At 40.4% G+C, this 24130-nt stretch overlaps 2 protein-coding genes across 2 annotated transcripts; one reads left to right on the top strand and one right to left on the bottom strand.

Annotated features, from left to right (window-relative positions):
- The first annotated feature begins 51 nt into the window (after window positions 1-51).
- On the top strand, window positions 52-11639 carry LOC119734271 (rab-like protein 6). Its single transcript, XM_038207668.1, has 13 exons — window positions 52-668; window positions 1179-1313; window positions 1445-1640; window positions 2257-2397; window positions 3955-4060; window positions 4374-4477; window positions 5110-5219; window positions 6148-6420; window positions 6771-6951; window positions 7442-7859; window positions 9821-9950; window positions 10543-10691; window positions 11261-11639. Exons 1-13 carry the CDS (start codon window positions 542-544, stop codon window positions 11513-11515), a joined length of 2325 nt encoding a protein of 774 aa, XP_038063596.1. The 5' UTR covers window positions 52-541; the 3' UTR covers window positions 11516-11639.
- Window positions 11640-16845: 5206 nt separating this feature from the next.
- Window positions 16846-24022, bottom strand: LOC119734422 (glutamate--cysteine ligase regulatory subunit-like). Its single transcript, XM_038207922.1, has 6 exons — window positions 23926-24022; window positions 21138-21375; window positions 20080-20296; window positions 19226-19428; window positions 18727-18841; window positions 16846-18349 (listed from the first exon to the last, which is right to left on the bottom strand). Exons 2-6 carry the CDS (start codon window positions 21252-21254, stop codon window positions 18171-18173), a joined length of 831 nt encoding a protein of 276 aa, XP_038063850.1. The 5' UTR covers window positions 21255-21375; window positions 23926-24022; the 3' UTR covers window positions 16846-18170.
- Window positions 24023-24130: the final 108 nt, after the last annotated feature.

Raw genomic sequence — 24130 nt, 5'->3', positions numbered from 1 at the left:
TTGTCTCCAAAAACGGGCAAATGGAACTAAATATGACGTCAGGCGGATGTGTTCATCGGTGATAGGGGTTGTTGTTCGGCAGCTGATCGCTTCGTCGAGTTGTACGGTTGTTTACGTGACAGTTTCCCCACGAATTTTCCTTGAAATTTAATCCCATGTGAATCTTTGTCCACTTGGAGCCCTTGCTTTGCCTTGATAAAAGCTATTTAGGCGAACGAAGAGATTTCTCACCGCAATGACTAGCCATGAAGAGAGTCGGGATGTGTGCTTTTATTGCTAATATTTTGCATTAGAAACTGCACACACAAGACTTGTGATCGTCTGTCAGTGCATGGTCAGTGTCACTGCACTTCTGCAAAAATAGGATTAGGAGATGGAAAAAGTAACCAGCGAGTGTTCTAAAAACTGCTTACGTAAGACCAAAACTGTCCTGAAATTCTAACAAGTGTTGGGACGACAGAGAGCCTTTTTTAAAGGGGCCTGTTTCAGTCAGAACTATACAACAAGTGTTGTTTCTAGTAATTGACTTCAAGCCGAGAAGATGTTTAACGCATTGAAGAAATTTGTTACCAACGAGCAACATGTCGGCAAGGGCAGTATGCCCACGGGCATGCAAGCCATGGGACAGAATCTGCAGAGGAGATTTGCCAAGGGTGTGCAGTATAACAGTAAGTTTAAAGTTTAAAACAGTATTTATTATTGACAAAATGTAAACACCAGTTCTGATGCCAATTTATGATTAATAAGTTTATGTGGTACTGTTAAAAAATACTAATTTTATCATGTAATCCTTCATACTGTAAGTATTATTTTGAAATTAATATATTTAGCACTTGCTTTAAAGCTATGGGAATGTTGCATCCTGACTCCACTTTTTTCATCATAAATTATCTCAATCAAGGTTAGTCATTACAAACATTATTATTATTATTTATTCAACCAACAAATGAAACAAGTACAATGGCAAAGCAATTATCATAACGTATACTAAAACTGAAATTAGAAAAGGAACCAATAGCAATAATGTTGAAAAGACATGAATCTGGGACTGAAAAACATTTCCAATTTTGTTAGAAAATGTACTTGGCTCTCATAGTCTGTACACAAGCAGAGGAGTGGCATCTGGATACTAAATTCTCTCTAAGCTCTGATTAATAAAAAATATTCTTGTCTTTCAGTGAAAATAATAATTAAAGGTGACCGCAACACAGGCAAGTCAACACTGTTTCGCCGGCTGCAGGGAGAAAGGTTTAAGGAGGAGTATATCCCAACACCAGAGATACAAGTTGGCAGTATACAGTGGAATTACAAAGGTGATCGTCAAAAATCTTAATATTGGTTCTGGCAGTACTAAGATCATTAAAAACCCTCATCCTCCCAGATCATTTAAAATCCACCAAGATAATGATATTTTTAATTAAAATTATTATCCTGATCTTAACAGCGACTGATGACGTTGTCAAAGTGGAGGTCTGGGACGTTGTGGACAAAGGCAAAGCCAAGAAGAAATCGGACAGCCTGAAACTGGAGAATTCCCAGGATTTGGACGAGACAGATGAGCCGTGCCTAGATGCAAGGTTTCTGAATGTGTACAAGGGAGCCAATGGCGTGGTGTTTATGGTAGACGTAACAAAACAGTGGTAAGTCTGAAGGCCTATCTGATACAGCATTTTTGTCAACCATTGTCTTGTTAATATTAACCCTAACCCTCTCAAAGAAAGAAACATCATCTTTTTCAGAATTATTTTTGCCTGAAACGTATCATGGAAATAGACACAATTTTGCAAATGAATTAAAATTAAGTTTTTACTCTAATCTTGCCAAATTGATTTTTATACTAATATTTGACATGCCACGCTTGAGAAAATACTGGAACAATTATAATTTTCTTTTAAACATTTTTTTTAAATACCCATTTTCAGAAATGTATGCATCGCATGATTCTGCATGACCTGCAAGGCCCAGGCACAAATGCTGTGCATCGGACTTAAAGTGAAATTTTTCCATCATTTTAGAGAATGCAATTGGTTTTTGAAGGAATAAAAACAGCTTGTGGCAACAATTCCTTCAGGGTCAGGGTCAAAGCAGTTTGTTACAAAAAGAACACTTTAACTGACTGTTATGTAAGCAATTTTGAAAGATGTATACGTAATTGTCTGATACTTTGGCATGGTACTATCAATGTTTGGGGAGAAAGTCACAAATTTCCAAAAAAAATCAAATTTCACTCACGATAAACTTTTCTACTACTTTCAGGACTTGGGGATATGTAGAACGTGAGCTGCCCTCTGTACCAAACCACATTCCAGTTCTAGTCTTGGCAAGTTTCAGAGACATGGCAGACCACCGAACAGTTGCCGAAGACACCATGAGATACTTCATTGAAAACTATGAAAGGTAGTACATCTTGGAATACTATTAAACTTCATTTCTGGAAGTCTTTTTTTGTTTTTGAATTGTCTTGAATCGTTATTGGACCATAAGTTGAAAAATAGAAGAAGAATAGTGATTTGAAATCGTCGACTGTTAATAAGAAAGTTTTTGGAGTTTTCTTTCTCTCCAAATCAATGACTTTTATGCCTAATCAATATTCCGTAGCCCTAACCTTCCCAAATCCTCCAAAATCATCTTCGCAAAATCGAGGATTTTGCAGGATTGAGGCTATGTGGCAAAAATGTGTGGCTGATTTTGGAGGATACACTGTGTCAAGGTCTTGAGCCGGACCTTGCGTTGTTCATGTTCAGCCATGCATACATTTAAGCCTAGCTTGAAGTTATACTTGAAATCCTCCGCACTGCTCTAGGATGTCACTAGCTCTGCCTCAACATTATTGACAGTGATTGCTGGAGGATTTTGCAGGATTGAGGCAGTGGTCACCCCTGCAAGGACCACATTCAAGAAAAAGCGGATGATTTTGGAGGATTGAGGCTGTATGCAATTTTTAAATGGAGGCAGTTGGAGGATTTTGCAGGATTGAGGTTGCATCCTAGCAAAAAACAAAACATCCATACAAATATAGTGCAAGTCCAAAACAAATCGTCCATAACTGCCTTTATAAGATAACAATTGTGACCGGCTCCACAAAAAAGAGTATTAAGTCGCGCTGAGCATTATTGTGTAATGGCCTGCTCAACATTGAGAGGGTGAAAATTTTGTCAAAATGTGATTTTCTCTTTTTGTCATGAATGACATTTTTAATACCTACAGTTTCAGGTTTCATTCACAGAAATTTGAATTTTGATGAACAAAGTGGAAGAAACAACCTTTTTATGTGCATCGTTCTGTTGTTCAACAACAAAGCCAGCTATTTCAAGGCCTGTTTTCTCAGTTGTGCAATTTGAACTCTTAACCCTAACCCTGCCAGACGCAGCACACTGCATCAGGTGGAAAAGTTTGGTGCACTTTGATGGAAAATGCTACCAACACCAGTGCATAAACCAGGCCACTTCTGAGACACCGAGAGCTAGTCCCATAGAACAATGCCCAAGTTGTATCCTGCTGCGTTGGGGGACCACAGACTCTGAGGCAGTTTGGCCTTGGGACTTTTGACCTGATGGATCTTGCTACACTGAGCAGGCTTGTCACTTAGAGAAGTGTTGCATGTTGCTGCATTTGGCAGGGTTTCTAGCCAAAATACCCTGGAGGGTTAGGGTTAAGGAAGTAATTGATATGCAAATACGTCATATCTCCAGACTGGGAGGGGCTATGGAGCTCTATTATATACCAAATGAAAGCTTACATTGTGGGCTTTCCAACCATGTTTATAACTAAATTTCACTTTTTTGCGACATAATACCCTTTTGTGGAGCCGGTCACAATTTTCAGTTGAAACAAGTTAAAGAGACAAGTTTCTTGTAATATGTTTGTATGATGCACCTCAAAGCAGACCATGCATGGGGAAAAAAATAATCATGTAAATTTTTCTATTTTTAATCTCGTTTTTGCTATAATCAGACCACCAGATTCTGCCACCGTACTACTCGCAGAAGCCTCCATGAAGAATGGATTTGGACTGAAATATCTACACACATTCTTCAACGTTCCATTCCTACAACTCCAGGTACTACAAATAATAACAATAATAGTAATAATAATATGAATTATTTAAAAAACAAAAAACGCTGTACAATTGAACAATCCACAGGTTGTTGTAATGAAAGCTTTCCAATCAGTTTGTCCTTTCAAGGCTTAGTTTTGTAATTCTCACTGAAGTTTATCTTTAATTAGTTTTTTTTAGACTTGGGGGAACTGATTTCAGCTTATTTTTTCCGAGCACATAAAGTTGCTAATTGTTTTTCTAGCTTAAAAAATTATGAAATCAGCTTTATGAAATCGGCCCTTAATCAGTTCATTGTTTTATTGGTTTACCACAGAGAGAAACATTACTACGGCAATTAGAGACAAATAAACTGGAGATAAGTGCAACACTAGATGAGCTGGATATGAGGAAGGAATCAATCGACCAAAACTATGATCTGTAAGTGCCAATCTGTAGCAGTCCTTCTGATTTGAAAATCACAGGTGTGTGGAAAAAGGCACACCTGGATTTTTCCAGGCGTGTGGTTTTTCTAGATGTGTGATTTTCTAGTTGTGTGATTCTGTGATCCAGGGAAATTCAGGGGTGCAATTATTCGCACTTCTCGGGAGGCTTTTAGGCGTGCAATGGCGTGGGGGTGTGATCGCACGCCTCAAATCAGAAGGACTGCTGTAGTATACCCATTCTATAGTTATGGATCCTGTAGTCAGATTTTGAATAATGGCTGTCCTAATTTGGCTGAATTTTGCACAACAAAAAGGAATGACCATACTAAAAAAAATATGTGCATCCAATATATCAGTTAGTTCTTTGAGACAAAAAAATATGTGCGTGAATTAGACATTGCAACTGGATTCATACAGAGTTAGAGTCGAGGAAGGAAAGATGTGAAGAATTGCAACTCAACCAAAGGACTTTGGAATTGTTTCCCTTCTGGGCCCTTTGCCTGCTATTTTTTCAGCAATCTTCAAGATCATTTTTGAAATTTCCTTTTTTTTTTTTCATATTCCGAATTCAAAATGTGGCCAAGATTCAGTCATTGATCATTTTCCCTTGCACTCTCCCCACTTCAGATACCTGACGAGTCTAGAAGAACGACGAAAGCAGAAGAAAACCAAAGCGACCACGCCCACAATGCTCAGCCCGTCAGTGCCCAACGGCCAAGCGCCTCAAACGTCACCATGTGAGTTAACATCATCATTGAATGCCTCTAACACCATATCTTGTTGAAGAAAATATCAGTGTTCTCAGTGGCAAGTTGGAGTGTTCTCCAAAAAATGTGTGTTCGATGGGTATTCTGTAGCTTGGAAAGCACAGAATTATGGATCGGCGTCGACATAAACTGTTTGCTGTAATTTTGCAATATCTTTGTGATTCAAGAAGTGTAATTTTTTTTACTCTTGTTAATCAAGTTTTTTTGTTGCACTGTGGAGGTTTTGAAAAGTGCTTAATATAAGTATTACAATCTAAATTAAACGGTAAAGCAAGCTCTCGGTTGGAAAAACCAGCACTTGAAAATAATCAAACGGGCTGTTTAAAGAGGTTGTGGAATGCTCGAAGACATTTCCGTCATTTTTTGGGTATATGTAGCCTAAGGTGTGATGAAATAAAAACGACTATTGTTTCTGTCATGAAATGAGTACAAAAGGTACTTTTGAGAGCTGTTTTTCAAGTTTTGTCATGCCTGTTTCGACCCGAACGTGCAATTTGCATACGAGTCCTGTTTATTACGTCACGATTTACTGTGTTTTGTTTGCTGCCCGCAACGACGACTTTTACACAAATTGCACGTTCGGGTCGAAACAGGACCTGAAAAACAGCTCTCAAAAGTACCCTTTGTACTCATTTCATGACAGAAACAATAGTCGTTTTTATTTCATCACACCTAAGGCTACATATACCCAAAAAATGACGGAAATGTCTTCGAGCATTCCACAACCTCTTTAAAGTCCACACTATCTAACATGCAAATAAAGCAAGGTGTCTGAAAAGTGTCTTCAGAACAGGGTGTTGAACAAAAGCTCAGATATCCGTGTACCTAAATAAAAATGCTCGTCAGTAATTGTCAAAGGATCGTTTGACCTGGAGATTTTTTTGGCGTCACTTCACAGCCCCAGGCAGCAAGCAAGGATCAAATCGTACCACCCCGGTCAAGCTCAGCCCAGCCACCACACCCAAACAGAACACCCCGACCTCAACGCCCACCACATCCCGCAAGGAAACCACACCAACTCCAGAACAGACCAAGGGACCCAAAGAGGCGACGCCACCCTCGGACAAGCAGGGATCCGCCGCGACTCTGTCGCAGCGTTTCTCCAAGTGGTTCGGAGGCGGCGAATCCAGGGTGCAACAAGGAGTGAAAGAAGAGGACGAAAAACATGCAGGTGGGCTTTTTTCCATCTGTCGTTATTATGACAATATTTCTGTTGCTTTCCAGAGGCACACTGATTGTTGATTGGTCTGTTGCACTTAGACAGCAACTCATACTGTCCCCCCACTCTGACAAGCAACCATTCTTTCCTCCTATGGCAGTTTCTTCATCTCATCTCATTTCTCTTTGCATCACATCTTGCTGTTAGTCGTGGAGACAGTGGCCCAGGTCCAGACTGCTCCCATCTCCAGCGCTTAGACAGCAACTCATACTGTCCCCCATGCTGAAAAATAACCAGTCTTTCCTTCTGAGGCAGTGTAACCATCTCATGTCATTTCTCCTTGTATCTCATCTTGCTGTTAGTCGTGGAGACAGTGGCCGAGGTCAAGACTGCTCCCATCTCCAACGTGGACGAGTTTGTTCCAGGGGAGGGTCTTGGAGGCTTCCTGGACGATGTTGATGGACCAGGGAGCAAGAAAGGGAAAGCCAAGAAGAAACCAGTGCAGGCTGCTAAACCTACTCCTCCTGCAGGACAGAGTGACAGGTTCAGAACTCTTGCATTTGGTTATTCCTTTTTTGTTTTCATTTATTTTTAAAAAAAAAAGTGAGCATGATGCATTACCTCACAGCCTCAGGAACAGGCACACTCCCAACAGCTCACTTGCCGAATTCAGATACACTGTCCTGAGTGCCTTTGCATACTCAAGAAAACTTCTTGTACGGTTAGAAGAAAAGTTGGAGAGAGAACACTTGGGTTTTGTCAGTTTTAATGTGGCCTTGATGACACGTGGTCTCGAATGGGAGCACATCTGTGATAACCCAATCTTTTACTGCACTGTATATCCTTAATGAACAAGTGAAACGTGGCGGCGGTTAATGGACTGAGCCATAACCTACTTAAAGCTCAATTCAACAAAGTTTGACTCCTTTCAATAATTTTAAAGATAGGTCCAGGAAGTCTTGTTTGCAAGGGCCTTGAAAGTCCCTATTGTAGAAACTGATTTACTGTTTCATAATTTCCGTTCTCAAACCAGTGAGGAAGATGACGTCAACCCGATGGTAGCAGGCTTCCAGGAGGACCTGGACTCAGACGATGATGTCTCGCCATTCAAACCCACCAACTCCATCCAACAGGCGGCCCCAGTGCTCACCAGCTTCGACGTGGAGCTGTCCAGCGAGAGCGACCAAGAGCCCGCCGTGGCACCAGACCAAGACCTATCGGACGAAGATCTGAAACCTGCGCCGTTATCGCTGAGGCATCTCCAACAGTCGGCCAATCAGGACAAGGGGCTGAGCGTATTCTCAAACTCCATTGTAGGAAAGGACAGTACGGACAGTGCAAAATCAAAGAATAACAAAACAAAGTCCAGGGGGAGCGATACGGAATCGTCACTGTCGCACGAGCAGCTGGCAAGAACGGACAGCGGCAGCGATAATGAACAAAGTCGAGAGGTAGGTTTAAACCGGTTTCAATTTATCCGGTAAACATCAATGCTACCCTTAATCCTCCAAAATCCATTTCATGGACTAAGGTTTGATCAAAACTTCATAGAGAGTAATGATGGATACAGAGATATTTTCAGTTGGATTAATTAAGACGAAACTGATACCGCTTTGGCGAAGCATTGTCTCTTGATTGAAAGTGTAAACATTCTTGCAGTACAATTTGTCGTACAGTTTTTCAAGAAAATTGCATCGAAAGGTTTCATTCCCCCGCACGTATTACGAATCTAATGTTCTCCCACACATAATATACATCATTTGAAATGTGTCACACCCTAGTATGAATCATAAGTTTTGGAACAACTTGTATTAATTTAAAATTCTGACGATTTTTTTTTTTCTTAAAATTAATGTGGCCTGACGTTGCGAACTTAGCAAGTTCTTCTTCAGAGGCTAAAACAGAAATGACAGAGGTGCATACATTAACATGGGGGTGCACACAAACATGCAGGGCTGAAAGAAGAAACACAAAAGGAGGATTAAGTGGGAAAGGTGTGGAAAGATGCAGGGGAGGGTGGATGAGAGAACAAAGAAACAAAGGGAGATGGCAAACCACAAGGGGTCTGGTGTGAACAGGGGAGGGACCAGAAAGGGGAAGGATCAAAGGTCACAGGGAGTGGGAACGGACAAAAGAGTGTGAGAGTGAAGGGATAATGCAGGGGGGGGGGGGGTGGGGGGGAAACAGTATGGAGGTGGAAAGGGATGAAAGATGGGGGAAGATGGGTAAACACAAACAAGGAAGACCAGATGGATTATCTGTAACAGAAGACAATGGAGGAAAAAAAAAAAAAAAGGATTAATCATTTCCAAGTTGGATGTTGAGACCATGTGGTTGAATAGTTCGAAGACGATTCATCCACACTTTCTCTCTGCTGAGGCGAACTGAGTCCTTGCGATGGCCAAGAGATTCAATGCCCTGCAAAATCATATCAGAAATGGAGTGGTTAGGCAGGTTGAAGTGATGACCAACAGGGGTGTCTAGTTTCTTGGTGTTGACCGTTGACCGGTGGGCATAGAAACGCTTCTTGAGCGTATTCTTAGTCTCACCTACATACTGCACTCCACAGACCCTGCAAGAAATGAGATATATGACATTAGAGGTGTTACAAGTGATGTTACCAATGGTTCTGTGGGTAGTGACAGAAGAGTGGCCAGAAAAGGAGTCAGACTCCTGGATATGAATCTGGCAGACAACACATCTGGAACTGCACTTGAAAGTACCATGCTGGGTGGGAGGGGATGCATCTAAGGATGGGACTTCAGCTCGAACAATCAAGTCCCGTAGATTTCGAGGACGCCTGTAAGCCAATGTGGGGCCGTTGGGGATGGCGCGGGCAAGGCGATCTGAAGTATGGAGGATATGATGATTGTCATTAGTGATTTTGCGAAGGGGAGGGAGATTGGGGTGAAACGTGGTAACCAGGGGAATCATGGGTTTGGCCATGGCATCAGGGGCCTTTCCCGTGAGAGCTAGATTTCTGGGGATAGCTTTAGCTCTGGCAATGGCACGATGAACTTGGCGAGAGCTTTTTTTTTTTTTTATTTCACGATTTTTTTTTTTTTATTTCACGAAAAAAGAGGCAGTATTATGCCTTTTGCTGGGAACATTTTGATGATTACGCGCTATTGCATAAGGGCATATGCACAAATGCCCTTCTGCCGGGCACACGACAAGTTGTTCTCGTGAATTACATACAAACTAAAATTGGTCATCTGGATACAGTACAATGTCAACTAAGTTCATTAACCTATACTGTATGGTTTTGTGGCTTCAGCTGAGAATAAACACAATGTGATACAATGTAGTACAGGTGTTGATATGTGATATACCTTCACTTTCAACCAGACACACAAATTGTCAATCATACTTTAAGCAAGCAACTTCAAGCAGATGATATTTTTCTTGGCAGCACGTCAGTAGAACGTCCAGCCAGACCACTGACCAGGACACGTCCCCAGCTTCCCCGATGATCCAACTCCAGCAGGAAGACTTCAACTTCCTAGAGAGTGTAGGATCTACCAAGAAACCAGGACTAACAAGTAAGCAGTCATCTCTAGCTCTGCAGCGAACTACTCTCACTACAGAATCACTGATTCCATCTATTCAGTTTGAGAGTGCTGATCAAAGTTTCTTGTGGTGACTAAGAAATTGATTATCGTGGATTTTCAACCCACGACACTTTTAAAACTGTTTGGTGCGTTACCAAAAACTGAACCCTACAGGCCTCTGTGGGCAGTTGGTCCAAGTATACATACAAATATGAGAAGGTCAATTTTGAGTTGTGTCCAGATAAATTTCTACCCCTGTTTAAGTGATGTGTTGGCTTACATGCATGAGTATCAGTGTTACCAATTGAAAACTTCTATTTTAATTTTGGTGACCATTTCAAATTCTGGACGAAATCACAAGGTTCCTGCAACTTGCAAACCAGTAGAAATATTGACAGAAGACGGTAGAGTAATTTTATAGTTTTTGTGTCCTGCGGGAAACCCTGGATACTTCAGAAATAGTCCAGAAAAAAATAAAAAATTGGGGAAATCTATGTCTAGAAAACAATTGACATCCACCATGGCAGATGCATTTCATTCTCAGGGTAAATTCCAAGTTTCTTTTACGGTAACGCTTTTACAGAAAGACCCTCCCTGCCAGCGGATGACTTTGACAATCTCCTGTCTGTCACCAAAGACGAGGACATCAGTGACACTGACACCATGACAAGCACGAGCACCAGCAGCTCTGCTGTCAAGAAGAAGAAGCATAAAAGCAAAGACAAGGACAGGGTAAGATAGATCACAAGCTTGTTTACTTCCAAGTACAAGTTTGGAAAAGGGGCTAATGTATGTGTGAAAGTTTTCTAACAGGCTCGCAGAAGTACAGAGCGTACAATGGTAAGCCTTGTGTTATAGAATGGCCACATAGTGACTCTAAAATGTTGTTGCGTGGAGCCCATAGCTGACAAAATCAGCACTGCTATCTGTTCCTTATTTGCCTTCAATAGGAGTTCATAGAATTGTGAAATTTTTTTTTTTCTGAAACCGTCAATTATGTTTCAAACCCACCGGTTGTTGATTTTCGTACTCAGATTGTCAGAGAAATATTCACCAGCATTCACACTAGTACACAACGTCATTTACTTCTTAAACAGCTTTACAAAAACAAATTCAGATTGGAAGCCTCCGCACAGATTTCCATTTTGAAGCTGATGGTAGAGTCGATATTGACTGATTATTTCGGCTGTTTTCAGAATTCTACAGCAGTGTGTAAAGACAGTAAAGGGTAAAAAGCAAGGTGTCTTAAGACGCTTTGAAAACAAATGGGTCAAGAATCGTTGACTCTTTCCTTCTTACAGGATGAAGAGAAGGGCTCGCGGAAACACAGGCACAAAAAGCACAGGGAAAAGAACAGAGACCACGACAGACACAGTGACAAACATGGTGATAGACACGGGGAGAAGGAGTCGCACGGCGAGGACAAAGGAGAGGGCAAGAAGAAGAAAAGGTCCTCATCAGTCAGAAAGGAGGAAGAGGAGGGATCCACTAAGACGAAGACGGAATACGACGCTCTTGAAGCCTTCCTAGAAGGACCTGGCTACGAAGTACTGTGAATATAATTCACAAATCACCTTATATGCTGCCAATTCAAAATTAAAACTCGCCACACAGTAAGAGTTGTAATCTATTCCTGCAAAATCCTCCAATTGGCCTCATGGAAAAATAGCATATAGCCTCAATCCTGCAAATTCCTCCATTATTTCTTGAATATGGGCAGTTGAGGGGTGACCACTGCCTGAATCTTGCAAAATCCTGCGGCAGTGACTGTCAATATGTTGAGGCTTGGCCAGTGACATCCAGGAGTAGCGCGGAGGATTTCAAGCATAATCCAGGCCTATATTTATGCATGGCTGAGCAAAAACAACACAAGGTCCGGCCCAACACCTTGACAAAGTGCATCCTACGAAATCAGTAACGCACTTTTGCCATGTAACCTCAATCCTCTAAATTCCTCCACTTTGGCAAAGAGGATGTTGACAGATTCAGGGCGGTTAGGGTTAACTAAAAAAGTCAGTCACAAATCCTCAAGTCTCTAGTCTAAAAGAGACAATTCTTCAATGAGCTGTAATAAAGGCGGCATTCCGTTCGTCACTGTTCATCCCATGTTGCTCGTGACTCATACTTGTGGTTTAATTCAACCAATCTAAATCACATTGGTAAAAGTAAGGGATAGAGGTTTTTACGTTCTTCAAAGCAGGAAGCAGAAGTAATTAATGTCTGATCGCTGTGTCTTCTCCCCGTGGTTTGACACAGCGAGCAATGCAAAAACGTAATATGTAAAGCAACCTTGCCTGAATTCCAACCCAGCCGTCGAAGTAAAACAAAAGAAGAAATTACTGAAAAAAATTCACAGCGTTCCAATGGAATTCATAATAAGCCTCTGTACTGATGTCGTCACACTTTGTTTACATGTGCACTTTCCTATGGAGCCAGTGGGGGTCCACGGTCCACTGAGCACCATAGGAAAGCACACACGTAAACAAAGTGTGACGTCATCAGTACAGAGGCTTATTAATGCTCAACATTTAGTGAAGGGAAACCATCTGTGCTAAGGTAGCCCCAACTTGTTCACCATTGCTGTGCGGTGAAGCAAAAAGTGAACAGCTAATAAATGAATCAGTTGAGTTTTTAGGAATAAAAAGGTTTGTTTATAAATTTAATCAGGGAGGAAATGTTCTAGATTTGTTTTGTTTTTTAAATGATGTTCAGTCTTTTATCATGGCCAAATATAAACATGCATCGTAAAGAAACGTTTTTCCATGCTTTGTATTAAAACAGAAGAATTGCTGTAATATATACTATGATTTGTGAAAGAACGCGCATGTTTTTGTAGGGGGGGGGTGTTAGTAGTTTTTTTATTTTAGGGGGGGAGCCATACACTCAAAACCTCCCTGTGTATGCGTAGCCATGAATTTACTTCGGCATATGTATCCATCTTTAATATTAAAACCTTTGAATGATTCAGAAGGACTTGCCCGTACATTTGGAATTGTCTCCCAGAATTTCCCCCAAATCTATGCCACGTGTAGTGTAGGTATGCCTTTTACATATCCTGATAGCAACAAATGTCTTAAATTCACCGTCTGAGAATGTACATGTTCAGTATATACCGCAAATAATTCTGTAAATTTCAAATTGCTTTGAGCAGGATATTAATTTATTGTTGAAAGGACAAAATTGGTGACTTTTTTTTTAGGAGGGGGAGCTAAAATTTGGCTGAGATGCGTGTATTTTGGTACTTACAAAGAAAAAGCAATTTTTTTTTTGTTATTGTTAACAGTACTGTGTTGAAGTATTACTTGCCATGCATAGACATGTGTTGTTTATGTTGTTGCAAAGGAATTAATGATTGTTTTGTATTTGTTTTTTATCACTAATGTTAATTTCAATGCGTTTTAAAAAATTGTTGTCTAACAAGGATATTTAGGTACGGCCCAGTGTGCTCATGTGTCTAGAATGTGAAAGGTGATGTCAAATCTTTGGAATAGACAAATTCGGGTGCCTGATTATTGTACACCTATGAGGCCCCCATCAATGGAGAAACCATTGTGCATGCACACATCCGTGCACGCAACTGCTCCGTGATGGATTATTTGGACAATAGCTACATGTAGCACAACGATTTTGCCACTTAAGGTGGTCTTCATGATAGATTTGATAGCGTGCCGAGATTGGTCTCTACCATACCGGAAGCTGAAAGTACCATAGCACAAATTAAGCTTCTCAATTCCAGCCTATTGTGTTGCCTACGATAAATTCACTGTTGACAGTCGTCTTCTTCCAACACAGCCTAACGCTACACAAAAGAATTTATTCACGAGTCGGTCACATTAAATTGAACGCGAGGTAAAGTCTTAATTTTTGGAACTTGCGAGTAGAAATGAAAGCAATGAAATGAAATTTCATTACAAATTGATACCAGTCTGCTCTGATGCATTTTTAAAAAAAAGAAGTACTAAACATACATGTACCCTAATGTTTTAAGCCACTTATAAAACAAAATTTGAAAGTGAGGCTTGGAACGCACTTCAATCATAAAATAGTCTGGCACCATCCCGTTCACCAGTTTACAATTCATGAAATGGATTCAGGGAACACGATCGAAAATGGCTGCCTCGCGAATAAGGTCCATTAGACACAGTTCATGGCTAGATTGTGTGGCAAAATCTGCCGTTTATCGAAGTACATCTATGTACATTGTAAAAATCTGCGCATATAACAACTCAAAAGATGCAGCTGTTAATATTTGTACAAGGTGCGGAGAAAAAAACCAGCTGTGTTGTATGTCCACACAGAAAGCAGCCATACGTGTGTTTGTGCAAACCGAATCACACATTTTATCATCCAAAGTTCAAAGAGTGTGTTATGATATTAAGGTGAATAGCAAATGATGTACACTTTTCAATGCAGCTTATAACAATTCTTGTTTTGACCTCCAGAAATGGTAACAAATGTTTAAGTAATCGATTTTCAAACCCTCAATTTGTTGACAGCGCTCAGTAGGTGTTGGGCTCATCATGGAGAAAGGGTACATTAATCTTACATGATTTTTTTTTATAAAACAGGATATCAAGTTGTAATGTTTTGTTTTGAATATGATTTTTAATCCAAGCAAAGCATTGTTTAAAATCGGCCCAACGCACGGTCATTAAGTAAACTTGTTAATATGTAAATACTTGTAAACCTTAATATAATGAAACTGTATTTCAATGACCATTATGTATGCTGGACAAAAGTGGAATAAAAAATTTAAAGATTACTTGAAAGTCAGTACAATAATCATGACGCGTGTGAAATAATTGGTTAACATGTTGTTGCATGCATGTGCAATAGTACATGTACTACTAGCCCCATAAATGTGGCCTATTTACTGGACTACCTCCGTAAACATAGGCCACACATCCACATGTACAAAAACGTGTCGCACTTTGCCGTGTCGCCTTTTTCAGATGTCCATTTTTCGTGAAATTTCCAGATTCATTTGCACACGTTTGCGTATCAAAATTTCAACATAAAATTTCACAAAAATTAGACATCTGAAAAAGGCAGCACTTTCTGATTAGCCTATAAAGAGGGTGAGTATGCTTCTAAAGCAAAAAAACCCTACAAACCAAGGGCGGATCCAGAACACAATTTTGGGGGGGGGCCCAAAAAATTTTTTGGTTCCCCCCAAAAAGTGGGTCCAAAAAATTACGGCGTGGGGTTCGGGGCCCGCTTAAGGGCCCCGAAAAAATTTTGGATTCTAGATGCTCTGTGGTGTGATATGAGGCGATTTCTGACCACTTTAACCAATTTTTTTTTTGAGGAAAAGTTGGTGGTGTACTCATTGCCTGCCTTTATTGCGATGTCAAAAAGTGGGTCCAAAAAATTACGGCGTGGGGTTCGGGGCCCGCTTAAGGGCCCCGAAATTTTTTTGGATTCTAGATGCTCTGTGGTGCGATCTGAGGCAATTTCTGACCACTTTAACCAATGTTTTTTTTTGAGGAAAAGATGGTGGTGTACTCATTGCCTGCCGTTATTGCGATGTCACATAAAACAAAACAAAAAATTGATTTCGTTTTGGGGGGGGCCATGGCCCCCTTTGGCCCCCCCCCCCCCCTGGATCCGCCCTTGCTACAAACTAAGCCTAAATGTGAAAATCAAAATTTGGCAAAGTGCGACACGTTTTTGTACATGTGGATGTGTGGCCTATGTTTACAGAGGTAGTCCAGGAAATAGGCCACATTTATGGGGCTAATGTAGTACTAGCCAGAATGGCCATACCTCCAATGGTACATGTATACTAAAGCATACAATGTATGTGGCTGAAATAGACTGTAGCTGCACAAGTACCATTCTACTCCACCATGCAGAAGACACTAAATAGTCTGTGAAATAATGAAGAAATTGGCAGCAAGTTTTCTGTTGAATGTCTCAAATCACTCACCTACAAATGCAGGACTTGCAACAGTTCGCCAAGAATGCAGAAACTTTGCTTCATACTGCAACCTCACACTGTGTGCTCCTCTTCATCTCTCTGGCTGGTGCCACCTTTTCAATTCAAAAACTGCTGTCAAAGGTTATGACCCTTTGACCCCTAACCTCTGACACAGACACTGAATTATGGGATAGCGTGAATAGTAAGAAGCACTATATAGTGTGAAGACTCCATGCTTTGTTACTTCAGAACTTGTTCCAAAAATGTCAAAACTTTTTTCAGTCACCAAATGGCTCAACATTTTTCAGCATCAGGTTAAAATGCCTTTCGAGATTCCCAGTACAACCACATGTTCAGTTGTTAGGGGTAAACTGCTAAAAAAAAAACCAGCTCTTTCTACTGGACATAAAATCTGAAATCTCACTCAAAAAAAACACAGCGTACTGAATCGATATAGAAATTATATTCTTTTATTCAAGTCTTGTCATGATTTTAAAAGCATAATTAACCAATACAGTTTTTAAAAAAAATGTTTTTATCCATTTTACACTAAGACAACACTGTGACAAAAATTGTGTTTAAATGGGATATATGGCTCTGAGGTAAGGTACTACCTTACAATTACCTTACCTAACATTTGCAATGGCATTCAGCTTCCAGTTTGGAACAATGAATAAATCAATTTCCTCCGATTTTAACAAAATATTGATGAAATCAAATTTATTATTAATTAAAGGTACATTCCCCAATCCCCATGCTTTTTTTTAGTGTAATTCCGAAGAAAACAAATTTTCACTTCTTAATTGCTACTTTTCTAGCAATACAAAAGCTATTTTGAATGAGACTCAGACTAAATAAAAAAATCGGCCCATGTTTATTTTTAGTAATCGAATTATTACCTTACAATTTCAAATGAGCTGCCATACAATGATTCCGTTCTCGCTGGGTAGGCTGTTCCCCCCCCCCCCCCCCCCACAATCAGTACAGATAAGGTGCGGACCAGTAGCAAGTCTGCTCGCATAGTGGATTTGTTTGTGCTCATAATGAAAATATATTTATGGAAAATATATGAATTTGGTGACGAGCGTGGGGAACGCAATTTTAAGTCGATCCCAAGTCGTTGAGTCTGGTGCCGAATCACAAGCGGTTCAAATGATCTGCCATGGAGACATTCTTGGTCATTTTTTCATCCCGTGTTAAAACAATTGCGACTCGATTTGGGATTAGACTCTATCACAACGTCAGTTTAGATTCTAAATTCACAGCTAAATCAGAGTAGGTGGTTTTTAAACCTAAAATACCGCAAAACCCGAGGCTGCACTTTGGCTATTTAGGCTTAATAAAATTGTGAAGTTTAGAGCAGCCACTGGGCACAAACTGTTTGCTCCTAAAATACTAAACTGAACAGTTTTAAAAAGTTCGAGAAAGTGTGCTTAGAAAAAAATCGAAATAATAAAGAAAATGTACAATGATTATTAGTGGGGAAAAGTATTTTACACAAAAATATTCAAATTTCCTCTATATGTTTAGCAGGATTATTTACATATGAAACACCTTTTAAAAAATAGACCCCTCGCTGATTCTGTACAAATATCCATTTAAGTTGAAAGTTTTGACAAAATGAAATATTTTGTCTTTCGATTGAGGCTGCATACTGTTTGGTTGCATTATTCCCAACAATAGCAAAAGATTTTAGCAAAAAAAAGCTTCACATTATCTGCAGGCATTCTATACAAATAATTTGATCCTCGGATCAAAAAATTAGAATTATATATCCCAAAGCTTGCAAAACTCAATACTTTTGAAAGCAGTAAAATGCTATAGGCCAAAATTGGCCACAATTCATGACACTACGCTGTAGAGATGCAAACACTATCAAAATTTACAAACAATGTATGCATGAATGTTTTTCAAAAAATGCCAAAGACATTGCTCATATGTACCTTCTAAGTGGTAAATTCCATTTGACAAATGTAAGTGGCATGCAAAAATTTGGCAAATTACAGAGTCTCTGTTAAAACAACAGACTTTTGCGTCAGAAATTTAGATACATGTACTAATAATCGATTTTGCCCTTCACCAGTGCTTAATGTTTAAAAGCCCTGAATACGTAGAACTTGTGCGAAATAAAAAAAATTTACCAGCTTTCTCGGGTGGGACTCGAACCCCCCACTTTTTCAAGCTCTGGATAGCACTGAGTTTACAGTCCGTAATACGATGTCAGTGACTGACAAATCCAAAATATCAAAATGTGTAGCAGCATGTATTAATTTACATAACATCTGTTATCTTTAGTTAAGAGGTAGTACCCGCTGAGCTCTGACTATGTAACCCTTGGTCGTGATGATTCCACGGTTCTTGATCAGCGCTGTGTAGCGTAGGACCCAGGATGGATGCCAGCTGGCCGAGTCGGCATGCTCTGGGTAGTGGGTCCGCAGAACATCTTGGAAAACATCCGGGGGAAGAATATCTAAACAGAAAAGAAAAGTAGATTATTTTTTTTTTTAGAGCAAGTGACCAACTTTTGGGGATCCATACACAAGATGTTGTTGATAGCACGCCTTCCATTCCTATTTGGAGTGATACTCTAGAATTATGTGGATGCGTGCTTACCCACAAGTACTGAGATGGAAATACAGGAAGAATGTTCTGCAATAAACAATACCCGCCATCAAGTGTCTTGTGGAAATATTTCAACATCCAGAACATTTCCAGACTTCTGGGGTTGACAAGTTTTGATGCTCACTATGTTTGTTTATTTTTAAATGCTTTGCCACAAATGGAGGCCAGGTAACACGGCCGGTACAACGAAGAGTATGACTGCCGAGGAACTTGGACGATGCTCACCATTTGAGTCTGAATGGGAGACCAGCTGGATAGTGTTCTCGTTGGCAAACTCTTTGAGTGCTGGAGGAATGACACAGCAGGAGGCTTGGTTCATCTGGTTGGTGGTGGGCTTGACCTATAACAATTCAAACCAAGAGTGAATAACGTTATCTTCAGATTATGCCACATAGCATTTAACATAAAAGCGGATTAAGAAGCACTGCATCAAAATAATGACATGTTGGTCACGTTATAGAGATTTCAGTGGCTACTAGAACAGTAATCATTTCTCTTTTCCAGACAAATCTAGTTTGAGAATGGTTGCCCGGTTTAAGATTGTCCCCCAAGTTGGATTAATCACCCAGTTTGAAATCATTGCCCAGTTTTATAAAATGGCCATCCAGTTTGAAATGGCCACCCAATTTAGGATGGCTGCCCATCTGGGGATAGCCACCCAGTCTTGGATAGCTTCCCAGTTTGGAATGGCTACCCAGTCAGGGATGGTTCGATGACCCCTCACCTGCGCCCAAGAATAAAATTCCGTGAGCATCCCCAGTTCCATGTCGCACACTCCCAGTGTCTTGATCCGGTCCTGTCGGACCAGTTCCTCCAGCTCCTTCCAGACTGGCTTGTAGTGATCGACGGTCAGCTCTTCGTCAAACGGCCTGGCCGGCATTGAGAGAAGCACGCCATCTATCTTGCTGGTTCCCAGTTCCTTGAGGGCTGTGGAAGGCAAGAACAACAGTTATCTCAGACATCAAAAAGGGCTGTAAGCTTTAACTCTTGATTCTGTGCTTAAAAATGAACTTCAAGGGAACAGAAATGGCTACTACAGAGCCTCAGAGAGGAGTTAGAATTCCAATTCGAAATTCGGAATCGATAATTGAATCACACCAGCCAAGTTGGCATGCATTAGTACACCTGCATGTAATTGCTGCACACAAAGGAAGTGGCCTGATGATGAAAGATTCTCATTTTCAGTTCTTGGGTAGGAAGAGAGGGGTTACTTGTGTCTAAGACTTGATTTGGATTATGTTCTTCTAATGCAGCGGTTCCCAATACCAGGCAAGCGTGGCCAAGCCATGGCAGTAGGCGGAACTACCAACAAGATGAATCAAATCAAATCTTGGGAATTTTGGCACTCAGACCCGGGAAGCTGTGAGCATACTTCATGCACACTATGTTCAAGCTAATGAGCCTGCATAAGGTATGCCCGGAATTCTTGGGTCTGATGAGTGCCACAGTTCCCAACGCTGGGTTGATCCATCTTATTAATGGTGTCCTCTACTGCCACAGCAGCTTGACCAAGCGTGCTAGCGATCGGGACCGGTTCAATGAAATACAAGTCTAGTCTTGCCCCAAGAATACACTCACCCATGGCCACTGCCTGCGTGGCGATGCCCATATCAGCGTTACTCAGCATCAGCTTGACGGTGATCTTCACCTCGTCGGGGGTAACGCAGCCGCTGTATTCTATCTTGGGGTTGGGGTCTGAGAACACTACCTCCTCACTCTTGTTGTTGGTGATGTTGTCTATGATCGGCGAGCTTGAGGGGGAGAGCTTCAGGGCGTTGTTGAGCACCATCTTAAGCTGGACAAATAGAAGATGATAAAATCACAGTAAATTTAAAGGAATATACAACATTTACAAACATCGAAAAATAAAACTACCAAGTTTTTACGAAATACCTTACTAGGATGTTGGTAAATGACAGTCTAAAGCATCCTGTAAAATTATGAATTATAATCATGAAACTCCACATCTAATCATTGTAGAAACCATCCCCCTAAAGGGGACATTTGTTTGTAATATACATTTAGTATGGCAGTCATGTCCGTCGCTAGTACCCGACCGTTGATGGCAGGAACTGGTTCCAGATTATGGGATCGAGTACCAGTAAGAAACTTAACAAATTACTTAGTAACTTCTCAGACATTGAAAAAGAAAGGATTTAAATGTCACTTGTGGGGCATTTTCAAAATGAAAACCAGGCTACATTTTTTCCCCATGTAGCCTACATGGGAAAATGTTCACATTTATGACGCTTGTGAAAATGAAATTTACACTATAAAGCTAAACAGCTGACTGTAAACACTTGTATCTTGCTGTATTGACGCAGTGATGTGGTAGTATTATTGTGCAGACCTTTATGAGCAATGTGAGCAGCAACTTCTGAGATTAAAATGTTGGGGTTGGGTTTCTTTAACGGGCAGCCGAGTACCCGGGTACCTGTGGTTTTTTCAATCAGATACTTGGTTCCTGTACTACACGTAAATGCACACCCCTCAACACACGTCCTGTCACAAATAACAGGGAATGAGCGATAGAGAGCCTTTATCTGTCTATCTCACTTCAATTGATGACATGTAATGGAGTTATGAGGACTCGCGATGGACTCAACAATGACACTAGCATCATCTTAAAGTGATACCTCGTCCGTTGATGTCTTGGGGATTGTCTTCTTCAGATTGTGGTAGTTCAGGATGTTGCCTGGACTGATGTACATGAGCGACGCTGTGGGGAATCTGGCTGGGCCCTCCGTTCCCATTGTTTGACCAGCGAGCTGCTACTGAGCTGACTGACGAAAGAAACCTGCAGGACGGCTCTTGAATACAGAGCAATGTGTGGCAGGGTGGTCAAGGTCAAAGTTTAGCTCAGCCCGTCTGCAGCTACAAGGAAAGTCATCAGAAACTTGATTAATGAATAGGGCCTAACCGACATATTTATCAATTTTGATGAAAACTTTTTTTAGAGAAGCTCCAGTTAATCTACCAATATCTAAACCTGTAACATTGTTTTATGATGTATATTATTAAGAGTTGAACATGAAATGCAATGGTACATGTACTAATTTAACGTGAAAAGCTGTCAATGGCTACTTCTACAACTACCACCATCATTTTTGGGGTCACCATATTTATGGGATTTAAAACTGTAATGATAGACCAACAAACATTGTTCCCAAACTTTAAACTTAATATAATAATAACTGAAGAGATATGGATCAGTTACATGTAGCGGAGTAAGGACTCGGAAAGATTCCCATATCTGGCCATCACTTGTGAGACTGGTCTGAACATTTCTAAGTGTTTTCTCAGTAAATACTTCAATATTTTTGTGCTAAACTAGACTTTTTAGGACATATTTCTGATGGCTGATACTTCACTGAAGGGCAAAATTAGAGATGGCCAGATATGGGAATCTGTCCTTTGAATTTTCGAGGGAAATTTGGGGGTAAAATGATGCCAACGACCATGCTCTATGACAAAACGCAGCACAAAAATGAAGATGACGATCACAGCGCGATACACTGTGAACGCGAAAGGCACACTGAATCACACAGCACCAAAACCGCGTAAGAAAATCATAATTTTTACCCCAAGAAACTGTTTAAAAATAACAAAAAGAAAGTTGTTATTATATTTAGAGAAGTCTGAAAAGGTAATTTTTGAGTAATAAGAAAACACCCTCGACTCTAATTTGATCGAAACTATAAACAAGCATGACAAGGGCCCTACACTACACAATCGTCACATTCTTTTTAACATTTTTGCAATAACTCACGGCCCTGACCTTCATCCTTACTCATACAGTCGCTTTCCTAGTTCCGGATTTTTCCTAGTTCCGGATAGCTTCAAATAAAAACCTACCTCTTTTGGATAAGTCTCCAATAAAAAAATTTTCGGATGATGTACAAGGAAAATGCAAGCTCCTTGATACACAAAAAAATTTCCGATAAAATCTATAGAAGAGGAATTTTGGGCAAATTTCCGACTCACACTTTGACATGTTTGGACGGTTTGTAGAAAATCGCGGGAGCTGCGAATCGACGATAAATATTCTCCTCGGTATATCACTTGTACCGTGTGATTTCGAATATTTTGTTCATACGGTACAGTCGTATAAACTCTTCCATCGAATGCTTGTTGAATCGAAATAAGTTGTAAAGTCTCTAATTTTTTTAAATTCGCCAACGAATGACCGTATGCTTTTGCCTAGTTCCGGATAGCGCGTGCACATTTGACCCAACTACACGCGCGTTAATCGATTTTGTGTGACGGTTTCTGTGCTGGGTCAAAGATTGTCGGTCCGTGCGTCAGTTCGAGCCATTGCGCTGCAGACAAAAGTTTCAAAATCATTTACGTTTTTTTCTCTTTTTAAAATTTGCTGGAATTCTCTTGAATGAACTATTTTTGGAAAATGAAATAATACTTTATCAGAAAATATGCTTGATTCGGTTGGTTTTGGCTGAAAAAAAATTTCTCACGTGATTTTTGATCGATTCGGAACTGATTGAACTGATCCGGAACTAGGAAAAGTGACATCGATACTTTAGACGTCGTAAAATCAAAATAAAAAGCGCTTAAATTTTCAGAATTATTTTGTGGTCTCTCCATCACTCAAGGTAAACTTTTTAATCAATGTCACTTGAATTCGTAGAGTAGTTGAGCCGAAAGCATGCAGCCTGAATCATGTTTGCTAATCCGGAACTAGGAAAACGACTAGTCTATTAATTGTATATACGGGAAGAATGCTGCATCCTGTCACCACTTTTTTCTCAATGAAGGTCAGTCATTGCAAAAATGTTGAAAAGACATGAATCTGGGACTGAGAAACATTTCCAATTTTGTTAGAACGAAGTGGCTATCGTTACGGCAGTCGTTGTTTAGCGCCCTCTACGATACTTTTTTGACACGCACGCAGGTATATATTTATTTGTTTCAACACATTTTAGCGAGCAGTGCGACAGCTCAGTCGATAGACTCGAGGTAGGATTTTGCACCGCGAGGTTGCGGGTTCGAATCTCAGTTTTGCACTCCAATTTTTTTCCTTTTCTAACCTGAGGCCTTGGAGGATTTTTTTTAAAAGGGAAATAAAGTCCGAATTTCATAACGTTCAAATTCACTTTTTTCCTTCTAATTTTATATTTTCTTGTCATGTTTTTATAAAAGTTGCAGTCTACCGTAACGATAGAAAATGGGAAATGCGTTACGGCTGCCGTAACAATAGCCACTGCGTTGTTAGAAAATGCACTCGACTCTCCATAGTCTTTGTATTACGTAATTACGCATTACGTATTACGTATTACGTATTACGTATTACGCCCCCCCCCCCCCCCCCCCCCCCGAATCTGACCATAGTCTTTAGTTATACACAACCAACATGACCAAAGGCGTCTGGATACAACAATCTTTCCAACTTTCTTTCCGACACCTTACCTCTAGTCTAGGTCTTGAAATAGAGTTGAGATGAGAACTAAGTACGTGTGTCGATTTCTGAATAAACCTTTCTCGGTTTTCTTCAGAAGTTCAGGATAATTTGTTTGGTCTTGTGGAGTTTCTCGATTCAGCAGTGCACACGTCCTATCTACCGCTACGCTACGTATTAAAATGATGCATGTCATGAATTGGCAGTTTTTAATGT

Source organism: Patiria miniata, unplaced genomic scaffold, assembly GCF_015706575.1.
Source record: "Patiria miniata isolate m_02_andy unplaced genomic scaffold, ASM1570657v1 HiC_scaffold_27, whole genome shotgun sequence".
NCBI classification, from domain to species: Eukaryota; Metazoa; Echinodermata; class Asteroidea; order Valvatida; family Asterinidae; genus Patiria; species Patiria miniata.
The sequence above is the reverse complement of the archived record's forward strand: the minus strand, read 5'-3'. Positions and strand labels throughout refer to the sequence as shown.